This window comes from Telmatherina bonti (genome assembly GCF_933228915.1).
Source record: "Telmatherina bonti genome assembly, chromosome: 13".
Classification (NCBI taxonomy): domain Eukaryota; kingdom Metazoa; phylum Chordata; class Actinopteri; order Atheriniformes; family Telmatherinidae; genus Telmatherina; species Telmatherina bonti.
The window spans coordinates 29,429,070-29,449,527 of NC_136611.1; the positions used below are offsets into that span (position 1 = coordinate 29,429,070).

The following is a 20,458-nucleotide window of genomic DNA, read 5'->3' on the forward strand; positions in this document are numbered from 1 at the left end:
GGCAGATGGCTGCCTGTCCTGAGCCGGGTTCTGCCGGAGGTTTCCTTCCTGTTAAAAGGGAGTTTTTTCCTTCCCACTGTTGCCAGTGTGCTTGCTCAGGATGGGAGATTGAGTTGGACTCAACTCAATCTGTTGGTTTCCTTATATAGGCTGTTATGAATTGGCCTTCATTATGTTTTCCCCTCTGTCTGTAAAGCGTCTTGAGATGGCATTGCCGTGATTTGACGCTATATAAATAAAGTTGAATTGAATTGAATTGAATATCCTTTAAGAAAAACACTGTATCATCTGCGAATCGACTATGCGGAAATTATAATACAAAAATGTAATCCCTTTAAAATCTTCATAATTGACTATTAAATAAGTTAAAATCTGAGAATTTCAGTGATATCGGACAGCCCTGTTATTTTTAACCTCGGTGTTGCTCCTGATAATCCAATATTTTTTAGTTTAATTTTAAAGCATGGACGAACATTTCAGTTACTTTAGAGAATTTTTTTTCCAAATCCAAATTTATTTTGTGTTTTAAATAGGAAGGGGTGTTCTGATAAATCAAAGAATTTGTAAAAGTTTATGAAAAGAATGAGGCTTTCTGAATCAATAAGTGATTGATGGTCTAGCATATCCAATATTAATCTTACATTGTTGTGTGTATGTTTACCTTTAACAAAAGCTGATAGGTCCTTGTTAGGTCTATTCCTGTTGAATTTCCATTTTTCATCTGTTTTAGTGCATTTTCAAATTCTCTTATGTTTCAAGCCTCCTCTAATCATTCCTTGTCTTGTTCATTTAGCATATTTATGTTTTCCTTGACCGCTTCAAACAATAGGTCCCAAATTTCTTTTTGAAAATTGGATTTGTATACATTGTTACAAAATCGCCATATTTCATAGTTTACTTGTTGTTGGTCATCAATAATACTATCAATTATTTCATTTTATTTATTCTCTTTTTACTCTGTGTTTTTCTAATCCATAAAAGCATGACATATTTTTTCTCCTAGTTCCATCCATCTGGCTTTAGATCTTATAAAAACTCCATTAGCTTTTTCCATGTACATGTCATCTAGTTTGACATGAAGGGCATTTAATTCAGCCTTTTCCTCTACTGTTGAATCAGGTTTTTCACATAATGTGTTGATTTTTAGAATTAGTTCTTGTTGATTTTGCTTTATTGTTTGTGAAATTCTTTTTCCTGTTACTATTGCTAACCGTTTGAGCTGAAATTTAAACCATATATGACATGTCAAGTTTGGTCACATTTTGGAAGAAGATTTTGACTTGTTTACAGAATACATTAATAAGTAATAAACTAAAACAAAAGGTCCAGGTATTAGCAGATAATTTGGGTGGCTCAATTATATTTTGTGATAATATAATAGTATTATTTTGCAATGTTGAAATGTCACATTTCCAGACATTAGTGCATAAAATCTGAGCTAATAAGCAATAATCTATGCTTGAACATTGATTACTGTCTGCTGGATTAGACCATGTGTACTTCATAGGGCGGGTATTTGACCTTCTCCAGTAATTAACTGTATGTGTTGACACACACAGGTTGCCCAAGCTAATCGGCAGGTCTTACAAAAACATGATGGCTACGTGCGACACTTGTCGCTACCTGATGGTGGCCGCCATGTTCCGTGGCCGCATGTGGTGGAGGTGGATGAGAAGATGCTGAATGTACAGAACAAGGACAGCATCCACTTTGTGGAGTGGATCCCCAACACAAGGCGGTGTTCTGTGACATCCTGCCGCAAGGCCACAAGTTGGCCGTCACCTTCATCGCCAACGCATCTCTGAGGAGTTCACCACCATGTTCTGATGCAAGGCTTTCCTGCACTGGTACACCGGCGAGCGCATGGACCAGATGGAGTTCATAAAGGCGAGAGAAACAATAATGACCTGGTGTCAGAGTACCAGCAGTACCAGGACGCCACGGCCGAGAAGAGGACGCCTAAACAAAAGTAACAAACTGGCACAATCTTGTCATGTTCCCTTGACTGTAAACTCAAAGACAGACTGAGATGAAATTCAAGCCTGTCTTTTGGTCAGAAATTGATCTTTGATCATCACAACACTCAAAATAAATCAAAGAAAAGACCTTTAGAAATTGTCCCCTTCCATTGATTCTTGTGTCCCATTTCACTGGGATAGCTGATCTGAATGCAGACCAGACGTTAGTGTTGTTGGCATCATGTGAAGAAAAATAATTACCAGATATAAGACAAGAAAACAGGCAGCTTTGTATTTTCAGGCATGATTTATTGAAAACACACCAAATTTGTACTCTACAAACCAGTATTTTTCCATATGTTTAACAAGCGTAATATTTGCCTCTGGGTATTAGTAAAATTAACATGTTACATTCTGTCACTGTGGCATTGCTTCTGCCCGCTACCAAAGCATTAACTTTACTTCTCTAGGAAATCAAACCCATTTTTCAAATGACTCTACCTTGTTTTTTTTAAAAGTTTATAATACAATGTAATACAAGGCAGAAACCCGCCAACAGTCTACACTACAGAGGGAGAGGGGGAGGGTTGCAGGATGGATGAGGTGGTGAGCTCAGTGGGGTGAAAAGGGAGGCAGGGAAGGTGAAGAGATGGAATGGAGAGATGAGTTGAAGGGGAGGAATAAAGTTATATAAAACACACTTATCTTTATCTACCATGGAAAAGGTTAAGGCACATGATAGGTACAAACACATCTGCTACTCAGGTACGTCATTTTGATGGTCTTGAATCAGTTATATATATCTACACAGGTAGGTTGATTTGATTTGAAGTGTGTCCGTGTATTTTACAGCACAGTTTGTGTGGCTCTTAATTCTGCAATGTACGATGGGCTGCATCCCCTCCCCACAAAAAAAAAAAAAAAAAGTAAAAAAATTCATGTGGGAACAACTCCAGATCCTTTGGTTGTGGTACTGCGTAGTGCATTTAGAAAACCGACAGTCACATGGGCCTTTATCCAATGAAAGCACACATGTCTGAGGACACACACGAGGGATGCTGGGTATTATATATATTTTTTCAGCCTTGGAAATCTTGATTCAGTATACAGTAATATATTTTTTGTTGGTTTTTGTAGTTTCTTTGACTTTTTACCACAACGTACAGCTTTGTAAACACTGTGTAAAATATGCAAGCTTTATAAAGTCACATACGTCACAAAGAAAAAAAAAACAAAAAAAAAACAAAAATCAGACTTCAACCCAGGCACATGCCGTTCGCCTTGAGTGAGAGACGCATGAAGGATACCAGCTTAGATTGGATTCTCTTACATGACGACATGATTCTGCATTTCAAACTGCTCGCACTACACCGCTGTAAAAATATAAACTATGTGACCTCCGCCTCAACGTTTTCATCTATACTCTGTTTCTGCCTTCAGACACATCCAGTCGTCCACCTCTACTCTCTTCCTGCACGAGTGATTTAGTTAATATCCAAAACGACACCACAAAAAACTGGCACTTGGAAAAAAAATAGCATATAAACATCTGTACAGGTTTTTCTTCATGCTCACGACTTCATATTTGATTTAATGCAGCAGAGAAGGAAGGTTGGTGGTATTTAGACGAGCTATTAATGCATGAGGAAGAAAAATGAAGGCTCTTTTATTAACACTGTCGTTTCTTGACTTTTCCATTGCCTCTGTCAAGCTCTTTCAGAGTGTCAGGAGTAGACAAGCCTGCATCACCTTTATAAAGAACAACACAAATAAACTTTTTTTTCTCTCTCTTGACAAATAGAAAATATAAATAGGTGATCATCTGTGTGACTCAACATCTGACACACGTTTAAGTTATACAGATGGTTTTTTTGTTGTTGTTTATAAACACGGTGAGTCTTTATCAAATGACATGTGCTTTCCAAACAATGTGATATTAATATACAACAAACAAGACTGTTTTTTCTTGTTTTCCTTCATTTTTTCTAAAATGTTTTTTTTTGTTTTATTCTAATATACATTTGTATAAAACCCAACAAAAAATGGCAAAAAGAAAAAGAAAAATCCTTTTAGATCTATCAGTTCAACAAGAAAACGATCTTCTTCTTCTCCTGTGAAAAACACGGATTCAATTTACATCACTGATGAACAGCAACCCGGCAGGAAACTCCAGAAGTGGCATCATTGATTCAGTCTGCAGTGATCAGTGATCACGCAGGCGATCACAGCTCTGAGAGCGGCGCTGTTCGGCTCATTCAGGTTGAGCAAAGTCCAACTAAAAGTCTCTTTATTTTACTTTTGTTTGCTTTGTTTTTTTTATTTCGCTTTCTCTTGTGATTGTGGTGTGAACAGAAACAATAACTCCATCAGACACACTTTGTCACTTGCTTTTTCCAGCTCCAACTTGCACTCCTCACTGTTAAACGAACACAAATCACTTCTTTAACAAATAGGATTTCAAAGCAGTGCACTTTCTTTTTATATCATGGAAAAAGTTCATCAGAGCACACTCTTTGGGGTGTGTGTGTTTGTGTGTGGTGGGGGGGGGGCTTGTGTTCATCCATTTCCCTTCAGCTCTTCTGGGCTTCGGCTGCTTTCCGCACTTTTCTGCATCCATACCATCAAAACCAGAACAGACATTCAATAGCCTTCAAACACACCAGTCCAAAACCTGTTTACAAAAACCAAATTCTCCCACAAAAAACAAAACAAAAAACAACTAAAAGCTACCCACAGGTTTCCTTCCAACGCACGTTCCTCTTCCGTCTACTTTGCTTTACTTGCCTCCTTCAGCTCGTCACATTTCCACTCAGTCACCAGCACCAACCTCCCGTCTGTGTTTCTTGTTAACACTGCAGAATTCACATGACGTCCAGTGGGAATGTAGATATGGCAAAGCAGTGAGAGCTGCAACTTTTTTTTTTTTGTTTTGTTTGTTTTTAATTTTTGACTGAAAAGCATGACTGAACAGTGGCTGCTGCTGGGTAGTCGCTGTTGTGATCATTTTCTTTTTAAATCCTCTTTTTCTGTACAAAGTCCAACTCCAAAAATGAGCTCCTGTGAAATGGCAGTGGTGATGAGAGATCCTCTCCTAGCTGGGGTGCCGCATTGTTGCTATCTTAGGCCTTAAGTAAACGGAAGAGAGAAAACATATTAGTCAGAGCTACTCTTTAGTTTAAAATGCCAGTAAATGATGAGTTTCAGTCCAAAAATCTGCAAACCAGCTTTAGGGATTTGAAATATAAGGCAATATTGTCACATATGAAAACAAATTTTCACTTATCGCCGTCAACTGACGTGCATTTGGAGTGAAACTCTTCAGTTTATGCCAGACAGCAACACAATCAGCATCATGACAGCACTTGAAAAACATCACTATCACAGCTTGAGTTATATCAGTCCAGATGGTAAATGGAGGGAGGAGACAGATGCTTAATGTGCTGAATGAAACCCTGCAAGGGCTAAATGAAGTGAAAAACACTTACCCAATGATTCATTCTTACCATTACCTGTAGCTTTTTTTTTGTCTTTTCTAGAGGAGCAAAATCACAGCAAACACCACAAATCACACTACTTTATCTCCCATGTCACCATGTGAGGTATTTCCTACGACAGCACGAGGGATGGAAGTGAGAAAACTAAATGAATGGCCACAGACGCAGATGACTGAGATAGGAGGATAACAGAGGCGAAGGCAGTGGAGTTTGGCAGAGGTGAGGATAACGGCGGCGAGGAGAAGGCAGAAGATGAATGCTGCTGACAGAAAAATGACAGCTACTGAGGTGAACCCAGATCAGCTCGCAGCCTTGAGAAAGTCACTTTGTGCGACCCTAAATGACGCAAAAAAAAACTACAGTTTTGCTTAGTAAAAAGACTTTTTAAGAAATCTTACTGCAAACACTACCATCATACAACTGAAATGCTAAATATGCAAATGAGCGAGAATGAATTAGTTCTTCCTCCACTGCAATGCATGCAATGCACGTTTCCATCATCAACTTATTAGGTTACATGAATTATTTATCTCAATAAATGGTTTAAATGATAAATGCAGAGAAGAGCTGACTGTGTGTACGCATGCGCACATTTCTTTTTTTATTTTTTCCTCTTAAATGCATTTTTATTAAGGGATAGCTGAGACTCTGGAGGATCTTTTTAGAGTGCCGAAGAATGATTCCCTTCGTCATTTGCCACCAATTTCAGCAGAGTCTGTCTGTGGAAGCAGCGAGTGAGGCTGGGTGCGCATTTCAATGAGGCAGGAGGTGCAGAATTGTAAACACCGACTGAAGTCTGCCTATTTTCTATGATTAAAGAGCAGTGAAGTCATGTTGGTCAATGCTTTCCCTGCACAGCAACATTTTTTTTTATACTTCTTATAACTCTTGACGATATTTTTACCTTTCCTGATGAAGGAAAATAATGAAAGTATGTGAAATACATTATTGTGAATGTTATTTTCAGCTAACTGGAGGGTTTTTCAGTAGCAACTTTGTCCCTTTGGCTGCTCTGAGAGCAGGGGGATAATATGTGAGATGAAAACAGGGAGAAATGATGATACAGGAGAGGATGAAGAGGATGCTAAAATCTACTTCAGAAGGTGCAGGAAGTTGCTCTTGATTGTGCTTGAATTATTTTTAGACCTACCATGCATGCATTTAGACCCAGGAGTCAACAGGCTGGGGCTTAACATCGCAAGCGTCCACCAGACTGACCGCAGGCCTGTTACTCCTGATATAGTGTTTCCTATTTGTGTCATTCTGTAGCCACAGCAGGACGGGTTAAGAAAAAGAAAACAAAAACAGTAAAAACAAAAACAAAGAGGTCAGTACATGTCACGTATACATACACACGCACATGCATCCAGGAACAGAAAAGGCGACGTTAGTACCCTGCTTTAAAGAGCTTTGTAAAGTGATTACGAAAAAGAACACCAAGACATGCAAATCAAAGAGAAAGAGGATTCAATCGACAAGCTGAGCGACAGAGAAGACCTCTGCAAAGCTGTGGAGCCTTGCGAGAAGGCCTGACGCTCTGAGGACGAGCACAACAGCCCACTCTGATCACTGCTGTTTGTCAAGATGTGATGGCTTATTTGAGGTACAATTATTTGCTGAATATGATGAAAAGACAATAAACCCAAAAAATCTGTGCTCATTTTCCACGTTACTGCTGTGCTAATTCCTGTCATAGCATAGATCAAAACAGAAGCTTCCCTCGGTTGCAGTATCGACCAGTGAGCAACATGAAACCATTAGAGAGAAAAAAAAATCATCCTGAATCAAACTGTGATGGTTTTTCCTGATTGGCTTATTGAGTGTCTATAGCTTCTTTTAATAGTATCAGTTATATTTGTATTCATACATAATACATAGAGAACACATGACTTAAACAAGAGATCTCCAGGCTTTCTGGAGGTCTTTGGACATCGGCTGCTTCATTTAACTCCATCGCTGTCCGGGGGAATTACTTTATACCACTTTACTCTGACAGATAACGTATCCAAACACATAAAAGCACCAACTCACAATCCTGTTGCAAAGAATGGGTCCTATTTCTTTATTTAGATTTGTGAAAGGCATCAAAATAACACAATTTGACATGAAATTGTATTTTTTGCACCAACAAGATGATTTGCAAACAGCTGCTAGATGAAAACCTGGAATATTTGTAGAAGCCGGACAATTGGAGGACAAAGAAGTGTAAAGATAGAGGACCATAGAGATGCATCTGGCCCCATGGTTGAGCCATCTACTATTCACTGAGGCCTCATCAGATTGTCTTGACAAAACGACACGACAGCTATCAACAAGTCAGTGTTGAGGAAGAGACGTAGGAGAAAAGTAAGCCTGTATATCTATACAAATCTGGTGAAACAATATGTATCACAATACAGGGGCAACAATGTGATATTTTGTGATTCTATAAGCGAGACTATTGCGATTTTTCTTTTCTAGAATATATGAACTGTCACAGCATAGTAAACGCTGAAGGCTGTTACATGCTTTACAAGATGAACAAAGAAATTCAAATCCACCTAATCAGTAAAGATCTTTAAAAGCACAGTACTGTTTTTTTAAATATCCATATAAGATCATCACACAAAATATTGCAATGTTTCAGTATATCAATATTTTCTCACGGCCCAAGATAAAATGCAGAGGTTTTAAAAGTGACGCATTAACTGGCCTGAAAATCAGTGGCGAGAGAGATGATGAGGAGTGATGAATCCTCCTCAAAAGCCCGGACCTCTACAGTACTAAAGCACTGTGGCATCCATGTGACAGACTGGAAGGCAGCCAACATCCAAAGACAAGCTTTGAGAAGCTCTTTAAAAAGTCTGAAAAACTATTCCTGAAGACTAATTAAAAAAAAAAAGACAAGAAAGCTTGTCTTCTCAGCTATAACTGCGCAGAATAATGAAGGGGCTGAAACCAATAAGCAACTTTCAACCTTGTTGGAAAAGTACAAATGCGTTTTTTGTCTTGCATACTATTTTTCCTCTTGTGTGTACATGTTTCCATAAACTGCTGCACCTACCTCCTGCCTAAATATAAAAAAAAATTGAAGGATATCTCAGGATTTTTTCATAGTTCTGTACACTTAGGTAACTGGAGTTAACTCATTATTATAATTATTTCAGAGCTCCACAAGGCAAATCCCACCCATCATGCACTCAAGTAGATGAAAACTAAACAACCAAAAGGGCTAGCAAGTCATCTGCCATGCCAGACATCCTCCGAAGCCATTATCTCTCCGATGCCTCTTTGAGGCTGAATTGCCAATCAGTCTGACAATAACCAAGCTCTGGCTGCTCCGGCTGCTGTGTATAATCAACAGACGACCTCTTGTTAATGCAGCCGCCTGTTCATTTCTCAAACAAGGCTCCTCTCCACATAGTGTGCTTGCTGGCGGTTCCTTTAATCAGTCCCAGATTAATTACTCAACAGACTCCAAAAGCTTACACTCAATTAACTGGTGGCTCTCAGATCTGAGGCTGTCCACAGCACGGAGCTGCGGCGGCAGCGTCAACAGAGGACAACTTCCAGCCTCTTTAAAGAATCAATATGATTAAGAGCCTTTAATGAGGACCACCACAGAAAACGTAGAGAGGGAGAAAGACAGACACAAAGAGAGACGGGACGTGACAAATCTTCAATAAGACATGGTTATTTGATCGCCTTTACCCTCGGTAACGTGTGAGATCAGATGAAATCTGTCTGTACCTTTAATGGCTCCCGTTCTGTCACGTCCCCCGAGCTGTCGGCCGTCTTATATTTGCAGTCCTTGTCCCTCTGGTCAACGGTGGAGTAACCTTCTGCTGAGGTGAGAGAACGACGGTCAGCTAATTCCTCCTCCACAACAGCAAAAACAGCTCATTTGTTTATCGATGTAAAAAGATATTAAGTTTTCCTGCGCTGAGATTTTAGACTTTCATAGTGGATCTTTAACAAATCACGTCAAATATTACTGACCTTTATTTGACTCAGTCCCCAAATCAGTCTTTAAAAATGCATTGAGAAAATATTTCAGACATTTATTAAGTTTTTCATGGTTGGATGTAGGTCAGCTTGCGGCTCTGGTTGAGTGTGACATCCTTGTTTGTGTATAATATAATAATTCATGTCTTTTCATAGGTTGCTAATTCCAACAGGGTGGTACCTTTTCATCAGAGCACCTGATTTTGGTGCACATGCACTATGAAGGCCCAGACCTCGGCTTGCTCTTTCTCTCCCTGCATGCTGCTGGGTTGGGTCACTGCACTGACTTGGATCCACTTATCGCTGATGAGTCAACCTTCACATGTTGCACACGACGTTTAACCATAGATTGCTTTTTTGACCATAGAAAGCTATTTTGCTGATTCTTATGTAGTCCCAGTCTGACCATGCAGGTCATGACAGGAGGTAAATTACCAGTGCAAGGGGCCCTTAACAAAAATGTCTGACTCCATCTAGTCAGCAGTTTTTGCTACAGGACGACAAACTTTGCCGTTTATATTAGTTTCAGCTGTTGCAGTTTATTGCTGTATGCTTAAAGCCAGTCATAACACAAAAATTTGACAACAATTCCAGTAATTTTTCCAGATTCTTCTTATTTAGCACAAGAACCCACAGCACTGATAAATATGTCGTATTGTATGTATGGTATGGAAATCATACAGAAACTCAAAACAGCTATTATTGAAATAACAGCAACTGGGAATCCCATTTATTGAACTACGCCGAATGATTGAAATGAAATTGCAGTATAAGAAATTGGGGGGAAAAAAGCACAACTGACAGTTTTTTTTAATTGCCCCATATCATGATTGAACCCATGAACTTCTACACTGAAGCACACTGACTTACACACTACACCACTAGTACTGTTAGTTGTACCTTGGAAAAAGCATTGAAATTTTTTCCAATTGGGATGGGAATGCCTTTTTTTTCCCACTTCCAGTGGGGTGGTATTAGCGGGATTGCAAAAACGTGTGCGAGGTTGAACTAAACTCCAGTGAAGATGTGAAAGACTTTATTGTTCAATGTGAAAAACTTTTTTTAATGCGTTTAAGATTTGCCCAATGGGCATTCACAGTAATATAGCTTTTTAAGCTATAAAACATCACCTTTATGTTTTTACCAACATTAAGCCTCTTGTTACATGTAGCTTAATAAGAAATGTAACCATTTCCAGCATTTTTTTGTTTGTTTTTGACACTATATATAATATTTGGATGCAAGACAGATGTTATAAATGGCAGACTGGACATTTACACTGCAGCATTATAGCATTTCACCCCAAGAATCCCCAGATGCCAACACTGAAAGTGAATGCAGAAAACTTCATTTACCACTTTAAATTTTGACTTTGAAGTGTGATTGTTTTAGTCCAACATACATTTTCAGCATGAGAATATTAAATGTATTTTAGCTTTGAGGAAAAACAGCATTCAAAAGCCCAAGAGAGTGGGACGCTGAAGACATTTAATTAGAGATAATAATCATTTAAAGATTCATCGTGAAAGTTCTGCTACAATATTTCTAATGACAGGAAGAATATTCACTTCGATGGAACAGCAGCAGAGGAAACTGGCCAATTGATTAATTAAGAATATATTCTCCATTCAGACAGAGAACCACCCACATCTTCTGTTGCTGAGCTTCTAATAAAGGTCAGCTTTGTAAAAACATCTTTTTGAGAGAGGGGTCGGGCATGCAGCATCAAAGAACATCAGTCTACAGCTCAGTCTCAGCCATCACACTGAGATCAGACTGTTCAATGGTTCATATTTTCAAATAAAAAAAAAAAGATTTTGGCATTGATTAAAGAAGTAGAGTATAAGATATTGTATCATAAAAAAGCATTACTGGAGGCTGAAGATGGATTAATGGAGAGCTAATTCTTCTCTGGCTAAGGGCCACCATGCAGACCGGCTCTTACCTGGACCCAGCTCATCCATAGATATCATATCACCACTGTCACATTTCCTGGTGCCTGAAAAGCATTCATATTCCATTTGTACACAACTGATTCATTGAGCCAAAACTGCTGTTGCTTTTCAGGGCAATGATACGTGGCAGTAATAAAAACAATGCAAGCTGGGAGAGTGGGCAGGCACAGGCGTCGTGATTGATGTGCACGTATGGATGAAAAAAATTTGCAAAAAAGCCAAAAGTTAGAAAATAAGGTGCTGCTTTGTTATGGACTCCTCTGTCAAAGAAATGTATGTTACTGGACCAATGCATGTCACAACTCCCCTCCTCCCCTCTTACTACTTTTACATTCTCATTTACTTCTACTATATATATATATATATATATATATATATATATACATATATATATATATGTATATAGACTCCACGTCACATTTTGTATCGTTCATTTTAGACTTGTACAGACTAAAAAGTATTGTTTCATCATTGTTGTTGCATCATTGAGCACATAGTGATGATAATTGTAATGGGGCATGTACAGCTACTCCAACAGAAAACAGAGCCATGAGAAAGAAAAAACTGAAAGAAAAAAGAAACATGTAGGTTTGCAGCAAATGGACACACACTGAGTCAGATGCTGTTTTCCAGCAATTATTAGTAGCCTAATTTGTTTTGACCAGCTTTGAGGACTGTCTGGGTAGGTTACGGCAGCATGGTGGAGTAAGAGGTCTTACAGCAAGAAGGTTGTTAGTTTGGTCAGCTGGGGGTGGGGGGGTTTGAACAGTGGTCTTTCTGTTTGGAGTTTGCATGTTCTCTCTGGATACCCCGGCTTCCTTCAACCCACAAAGCCTGTTTGATTAATTGATCACTTCCCACATGCAAGTCGTTTTGGAGAAAAGCATCTGTCAAATGACTGTAGGATAGGTTTATTCTTCAAGATGCAGCCATTAATTTGATATCTTAGTATGCATTTACAGGCTTTGCTCCCAAATGTTTTCATGTCAAAAACAGAAATCCATCTATAAAAGTCTTAAATGTTTAGCCAAACCCTGTTTTCATCAGTGAGTCACAATGTTAGACTGGATGGGATGTGTGCAAAAGTCTGTGAGCAAAAACCATTCAACATGGGCTGAAAATAGTCCTTCAAATATGCATCGTTCACCCTATTTTGCAGCACATGGGAGTAATTCAGGTAATTATGTAACCTAATTCTAAAGACGTATTGACTGAAAACCTAAGTTATTTTTGGTTTTAGCGTTTCATGGTATTTGTTGACTGAAAAAGCAAAACTATCAGCCTTGCTTTAAAGACACATTACGTAACTTTCTGACCTTAATACTTGTTCGATGACACAGTGACATCTATGCATTTCCTGAGCCGCTGCTGTTCAGCAGCGTCCTGAGGCTGAGAAACTGCACTATACAACTTTTTAATCTGGGACGCTGTGTGACATCGCAGCTGAGTTTTGATTCACGCTAGAAAACACACTGGCTGTTTTGAACACGCAACGTTATTTATTCAGCAAAGAAATGCAAGAAGATTAAAAGAGAGAAAAGAACAAAACCAGAGTCATTATATGATTATCTTTTGGTGACTGGAGAGAGCCAACAGGTCTAGGCAAGATGGAGGCCAAATTAGCCATCAATAGGGAGCGCGTGACTGAGAAAATGTTAAAAGTTCTGTTGTGTGTCTTCAAATTTGGCAAAATGTTATAGATGTGACATGTCTGCTTGATTTCAGATCATTATGAAGCCGTTTAAGTGTTTTTCAGTTTTCCTTTCGTTAATCTTTCCCACTTAGTCCTCAAAACAGGCAAAAAAGCAGCACATATCTTTGTAAACACAGACTGACTGACCTTGGTTCTTCTCCATCAGGGGCAGGGTGGTGTCGTCATAACCTGGTTTGCCGTTCTTAGTTGCTTTAGGGGTGGCCGTCACAGTGGGCTGAAGAATGAGGCAAAGCAAGCTCCATAACATCAAGCAGCTCAAACAACATCAGGCACTGAAGACTACACTTGTCTCTTTTAATGATGGGTTCGATAAAACTCCAGCTTTAAAATCCAAATATAAGGATTAAGTTAACAGAGCTTTATTTAAAATCATTATATTAAAGAAGAAGTGGTTAATAAAGCTTCTAATACTGTTTTTTTTATGTAAATATGATCTTTTAGAAACAAAAACCAGACTTTAGATTACATTTCTTTACCTGGAAGTGGCTCTTGTTCCAACCATCCTTGGTCAGAGCGTTCCTCAGCTCCTTATAGCCCCACACCGTCTGCAGAACATGGGAAGCTGCCTTTGTTTCCCGCCCTGATTGGCTAAAAAGGAGGAAATAGAATATAGTAGTTAACCTGAGCAATAAAAGAAGAAATCCCATCTGACTCCAACGCAGTGACAGCAGGTGAGCTAGCTTGCTGCTGCTGCAATCAATCTCTTTATTCAAAGACGTTGTGTCCCCTGGCAGCTCCGGGGTCTGGTTTTTAATTCATAACCAGATGAGTGCATATTTCCTTTCATTAGCTACCTCTGAGCCACCAGTATTAATTGAAAGTGGGGGGGGGCTTAACATCAAAGAAAGCTAATCTCATGAGGCTGGGAGGAAACACAGCTATTTGGTGTGTGAATGAAATATGTAAATTCATGCTAGTTAGTGGCTTTCAGAATGATCAATACTTCACCACATAAGAAGCAGCCTTTGGAAAGTGCTCTTGATCTTCCAACAAAAGTGAGACGTGAGTTCACACGATCTTGTGGAAAAATAAGGCAGTGCTTAAAAAACATCAGCCTGATCCATGACGACCCCCCCACCACCACCACCAAAAAAACAAACAATCAAAAAAAAAAACTAACTAGTGAATGTGTGGTTAGTAGTTACGACTGAAAACTCAGCCTTGTTATTATAGAGGCTGAGCTCTCACCGTTAGAAACACACCACATTATCCTCCAGGAAGACTGATGAAGGCCCATGATGTAACCTGCTTTCACATTTTTATTGTAATAATTGATGCACTGACATGGATTACTTCCATCAACATGGACACAATCTTTCAGTTTGGTCCACTGTGCATCACTAGTAGTAGTGCAAACAACACTAGATGCGCACTAGACTGCTAATACATGCACTGAAAAAAGGAGAAGCAAATAATTTCTTCTGGGATAAAGAGAGAATTTCTTGTTATCAGTGTTCTCAGCTTACACACACACCGCCACTTTGCTCCACAGCTTTACCTGGTCCTGTTAATGGCAACCAGCTTCTCGATGGCCTGGGCCTGGATGAGGGAGCGAGCGTTTTCAGAGCTGTCTGTAACTATCTCGTGGATGGTGTTGAGGATGGCGACCACGGTGTCCTCTTCCAGGTTCTTGGCTGGTCGCTGCTGACCGCTGGGCAGGTTGCTCACCAAGTCCCGCATGGCATAACTTCCTGTAAGGTGAAGTGTTGAGTTAACATTAAACAACTGAGATTAGGCGAATATGACATGTCACTGAAGTTCATGGAAAATTCCCATGAACTCAACTTAATGAACTTAAAATAGGTATTAAACAGGACATATAATTAGGAGTCATTAATTCATTTAGATACTTTTGTGGACAAGTCAAGATGTTAAAAAAAAAAAAAAAAAAAAACTATGAAACTATGTTTAACATTTCACAAACTCCTGATTGTGTGTTATTAGCTAATACTATGTACCAATCAGATCCTTGTTGCGGCGATCGATGGACAGGTTGCGCAGGGCGATGGCCACGGCTCGGACCACCTTGTCAGAATCGGAGCGCAGCAGCTCCACCAGGATGGGGAGGCCTTTCTCCTTCCGCACCGTGGCTCGGATGTAGTTGGACCACTGAAGGATGGAGGCGTGATATGTTTTGACTGTGAGATTTAAAATTTCACCTTCGCACATATGCACACTGTCACAGTCAAGTCACTCTCTCCGTAGCAACAAGACAGTGTCTCCAAGGGCTCGGCTAATTCACAGCCTTACACGGCAGGGCTCTGAACCGACATGTGATATAATTTGTCTTAATCTAAACATCAGTGGATCTTACTTCTCATTTTTTGTAACATGAAACATTAAGTTTGACATAAAAGGGTTTCTCTTCCAAGCGCTGGTACCCCATGAGATGTAATTAAGCTGCGGAGAGTCCCGGCTGAGCCACCAGGTGGCAGTAGTCAGCCATGAGAAAACAGTCCCAACACTGCGGTGCAAAAGCAGAATAAGAAAGATTTAAAAACAGAAACTCTGATATCCTCTCAGGAGGGAAGAACATAGTTTTGTTTCAGCGAGCAGATAAGTCAGAGATGTGTTCGTGGCTCCAAAGGGTCCTGAGCACTACTTGGCCCAACTTTAATTTCCCCTAAAAATGCTCATCTTAGCTGAAAATCACTTCTACTGAATAATTCAGAGTATTGAAAATGAGACTCAGAGCTGGATTTTAACTAAAAGAATTGAAAGAATCCCAGGTGTTTATTTTTCACTTAAACTGGAAAAGCTTGAACTGGAGGACAAAACCGGAGGACAGCAGGAGGTGTTTGGTCTGAGGATAGTTGTACTGAGAAGCACTGTTGTGATAATGCTGCTGTAGGCTGAGTGCAGTCAGCCTGCAGAAAAATACAGGTGACTGCCTTTTGCCTGAGGTGCTTAGCGTTAACTGGCATTTGACAGCTAGCCTTCCACTGTGATAATTTACTGCTGTCGGTGAGCAGAACAGCTTCTCAGCCGCTCTGATTGGAATAAATGACTGGCTGTGGCTCATCTAATCCATCATCAGAAGCACATCTATTAGAAATAAGTGTGGTGTAAATTAGTTATAGTAAAGTTTAACAGTCAGCTAACCATGCAATGCCACCTGGATGGAAGATTCTAACAAAGAAAAGTGTTACTGCTGAAAATGTTCTTTTTATTTCTACCCATCAAACCCCAAAGAGATCACTGCTATTTTTTTCTTATATCAATTCATTCTGACATAGCAGCACACATCTTTATTACCATGAGTCCCCAACTATCTGGCCATGAATTTTTTAAATAGCTTACACACGCTGCATGGTTTCATTGTGTATTAATGTTAAAACTTATGTGGTTTGAGCCTCTTTTCCAGCAAAATCTTGTTGCATTTTGAGCTAAAGTGACACTTTTTTTCTTGTAACATACATTTTTGCTGAAAGGTTGTGACTAACACAAAAGTTGTAAGAAAGTAAGTAAGCAAAAACTGAGAGAGAACACAGTGTCTTTGGATTGCACCCTCGCCAACCCGTAACTCACAGTCCACTGTCCGGCACTGAGGTTTTGCAGAGCCCCTGCAGCTGCCTCCAGGGTGTTGTAGTTCTGGCTCTCTGTCAGCAGAGAAAGGTAGAGCCTCACCACTTCTGGCTGGTACAGCAGCTCAAAGCCTGAAGGGGGACACAAGGAGACACACAAACCGATAAGAAGTCCTGGCAATGCAGGTGAAGCAGGCTAGCTGTGTGAAGGGTGAGCTGGTGTTGAGGTTTATCTCACTCAATAGGGTTTTCTCAGCCTCTGGCGTCAAAACACAGGAAAGAAACTAGAGTTTGCTGTGAAGTATACCTCAAGTTAGATTAGAAAACCTTATCAAATCCTAAACAAAGCATTTTGGATTTGTAATTTTGAGATGAAACATTCTAAACAAAGGAAACGGCGGACATTTTTAGAGTGTTCCACGGAAAACATGTAAATCCATCCATTCTTTTAAAGCAGGGATGTCCAAAGTCTATCCTTGAGTGTCGATGTCCTGCAGGAATTCAGTGTATCTTTGTTCCAACACTTACACTGAATGGATCCAACAGCCTATGAAGTTTGAGTTAGGTATATTGGAACAGGGATGCATGGAAAACCTGCAGGATTGTGGCCTTCAAGGGCCAGAGCTGGGCATCCCTGCTTTAAAGAAAATATGCCTTGGAAATTTCCACTGAGCATGACAAAAACATTCCCACTGAATCCACTTCAGTATTATTGGAGAGCAAGGATAGATTATTGATTTGACATCCCAGGCCAAACCCCGAGTATTTGAGAGGGAAGTTTATCTCACTAACACGTAAGACATTCCACCACAGTCAATCATTGGAGCTCTCTCTGACAGGACCGTAATTACATTATCAGCTATTAGAGAGAGTGGACACAAGCAGAGACGGAAGCGTCAAATAACATTAAATCAAATGCGTTGATCCAGGCCAGAGTTTTTTTTTCTTGTGCTGCACAAACAGGCTCATCACTAAATGTTTTACAGGAGACCAATGAGACACAAATCCATGCAATTAAAAGCTGGAGATTGTGGAACAAGGTCACAGTGAGCTGGTCACTCTCTGGAGGAAGTCATCCATTTTTTATACAGGGATACATCACGCCACAGAAATGAAGGACATCCTGCCACGTTTTGATGGTTTTACAGAGGGAAAAAAAAAGGTCTTTCTCCTTTTGATGACATAAAAACACTTTTTAAAGTTTTACCGTTCATTCATTTAAAAAAGAAGTCATGCAAAAAGGTGTTTAAGTGGAAAGACGGCTGCTTTTAGCTTAAGAGATTTAAACGGAGTCAGATGTCCAGTGGTCGCATCTCAGAAAGTACAATCTGCCATCACACAAAAGCTTCTACCGTCTTCAATACTCAAGATCAGAAGTTGGCTAATGCTATAAAATTGGTGGATAAAATCGTCTTTAATAGAAATACAGCAGCTCCCTTCTCATCCACTACAACAGCACAGACACAATTTTAAATTCTTCTCCAATGCCTCAAGGTTCAAATCAAAGAGAATATAACTTGTTTCTTTCCATGTCTTCTCAGGCATATTTCCAAGCTTCTATTTGCAAACCCCTGTATTATGTGGACAGGGATATATAGTAACCCTTTTTGATTGATGCGTGCAGGCTCTCAGACCATCTTTTGACATGTAAAAAGAGGAGAGTACTTTTGTATCGACTATGACTTGGGTCCAAGGATGAAAGTTTACATCAGAACCTATGAAGAGGGCACATTAAGGTAACAACTCCTGATAATAGGCTTATTTTAGTTGTTAAGGAGAAAAAGATGACATAGGGAGGGGAGTCGTTTTTGTTCTTGGGTGGGACAGAAACACATATACTTACAGTTATACCTCCAAATTAACATCTCACACCCATAATTTGCAAAGAGCGGAAGTCTGGCTGCACTCGCTGTCTGCCAGATTCAGACACGGCAGCATAGTTGTTAACACTCAGAAACTTTGGTTTTCTTCCCTGTGGTGTTCCCCCTTAAAATCATGCCTCCAGAATGTGTGTGGGAGGAACTTTTAGACTGGGCCAGTGCTAGAAGAGGTGTTGCTTGAGAAAAGATGAACTTATTTTCAAAGACACAGCAGAATCGGGAGCCATCAGAGTTCAGCTGTTACCATGTGCTAAAACATGAATCACATGAAAAGGTTTCTTTAGGGGCGATGCATGAGGGGAGAGCCTGCAACCATACAGTCAGCAACATTCTGCACGTGCCTCATATTTCTGGGCCTATTGGTGCACACTCAGCACACTGGAAACCAACGGGCCTGTTGACAGTCATTTCATCTACGGGGCAAGCTCTCAGAATGCACAAAATGTCATTCATGTTAAACCTTTCTAATGTTTATATTCACTTTAAAACTCTGCCTTCTATTAAGACATCATCCTGCACATACTGGGGTTTTTAGTCTGGCAAGCCACTTAAGTGACTGATCAAACCAGACCTTTTCTTAAAGTATAAAACCTGAAACAGAGACAGAAAAAAAACCCACATGGCCTTTAAGCTGAATCCTTAAACATTGGTGGAATTTACTTTTTTAAACCCGGATGCGTCTCTACCAGAAGAGCTTTTACTCTTCTTCTGGAGCTTAATGTCAGCTCCATGTCCCTCAGCTACATCCTGGTAATCATTCGCCAGTTTGGCAGCTTTAAACTGTAGTGTTGTTTATGTCAGCAGTAGTCTCCTCCTAGCCTTTTGGCAAGCTCGTCGTCATTTCGCTAGGCTGAATTATAACTTGGACAGGAAGAACAGCTGTCACTGTGACATGACCCAAAGCCTTTTATTCTGACAGACTAAAAACATGATCAGATTACTTAAATATTATGTATGTAGAGGTGAATGTTGGAGCGTATTCACAAGAACTGGTGGATTATCATACTGTTATTGTTTTTAATGTCTGTGAATTGTTTTAATTGACTATTTATTGATCTTTGTTATGTCTGTTTATCTTTGCAATGACAGCTAATGTGACAGGTCTCTAAAACAAATTTGCTCAAGGGTATCATAAAGTATATTGTATTATATCATATAACGTGTCATATTAACTTTCCCCATTTTTCAGTCAAACAGATACTTTTATTCACTTGTTGTACACAAGTCACCTACAGTGGGATGGCATACTTAAATACTATGTGTTTTCTAAAATACATAAACATTTGAATTTGCTTCAGCTCTCAGAGATATAGTTGTAAGAAGGCAGCTGATATTTTTATTGGAAAAAAAAAAATCTTGTTTTGTAACATTGAATCTAGTTGAATCTGCATTAAGGCAGTAAAAAGGGGTCTAACCTTGCACTAGCGAGTGTACCTAAAAATTTGGCCAGCCAGGGCATACACACCACAATTCTCCAGTCACCTATATAGAAAGCAAACGACAGAAAAATATGCCATTAATAATAAGTTAAGAGTGAAACTAACATCAGTGTCAGCTCCATGCGAGTCTATTTTCAACACTTGTATGATGGTGGGACGCATCACACCCAACTGTGGCCTCCTTATGAGACTTCCTACCGAGTTCTGATATAAACCAGCACACACAACCACACGCACACACAGACACACAGATACAAATGGGCACAGTTGGCTGTGCAGGCAGGATATGCTCCTGAGATCTAAGCTCATCCCTAAATGAGGTGAGAGGGGAGGAGCAGCAAGTTATTTTTCAAAGCGGAAGACGATGGTGACAACTCCTGCAATTGAGGCAAAGCTCAATTAGTTCCCCGGTATTGAAGATAAGGGGCTTTGTTGTGCTGCAGAGCATAAAAACTGGGTTAGAAACAAAGTTAAGTTGAAGTGAATGAGTGACGCTCGGTGAAGAGCCGC

The 20,458-nt window shown here is 39.7% G+C and overlaps 1 protein-coding gene across 6 annotated transcripts in view; it reads right to left on the bottom strand.

The window, feature by feature from the left end:
* Nucleotides 1-2,264: 2,264 nt before the first annotated feature.
* arvcfb (ARVCF delta catenin family member b) overlaps nt 2,265-20,458 on the bottom strand; it is a 130,985-nt gene continuing 112,791 nt past the window's right edge. For 4 of the 6 annotated variants that reach the window (XM_079251399.1, XM_079251397.1, XM_079251395.1 and 1 more), the window contains 7 exons: nt 16,634-16,761; nt 15,064-15,214; nt 14,604-14,796; nt 13,582-13,693; nt 13,232-13,319; nt 9,182-9,276; nt 2,265-5,083 (listed from right to left, as the gene is read on the bottom strand). In XM_079251399.1, the coding sequence (XP_079107525.1) occupies nt 5,078-5,083; nt 9,182-9,276; nt 13,232-13,319; nt 13,582-13,693; nt 14,604-14,796; nt 15,064-15,214; nt 16,634-16,761 (773 nt within the window). In that variant the 3' untranslated portion in view covers nt 2,265-5,077. The remainder of the gene's footprint in view (nt 5,084-9,181; nt 9,277-13,231; nt 13,320-13,581; nt 13,694-14,603; nt 14,797-15,063; nt 15,215-16,633; nt 16,762-20,458) is intronic. The other 2 variants (XM_079251398.1, XM_079251396.1) reach the window with 1 other exon arrangement.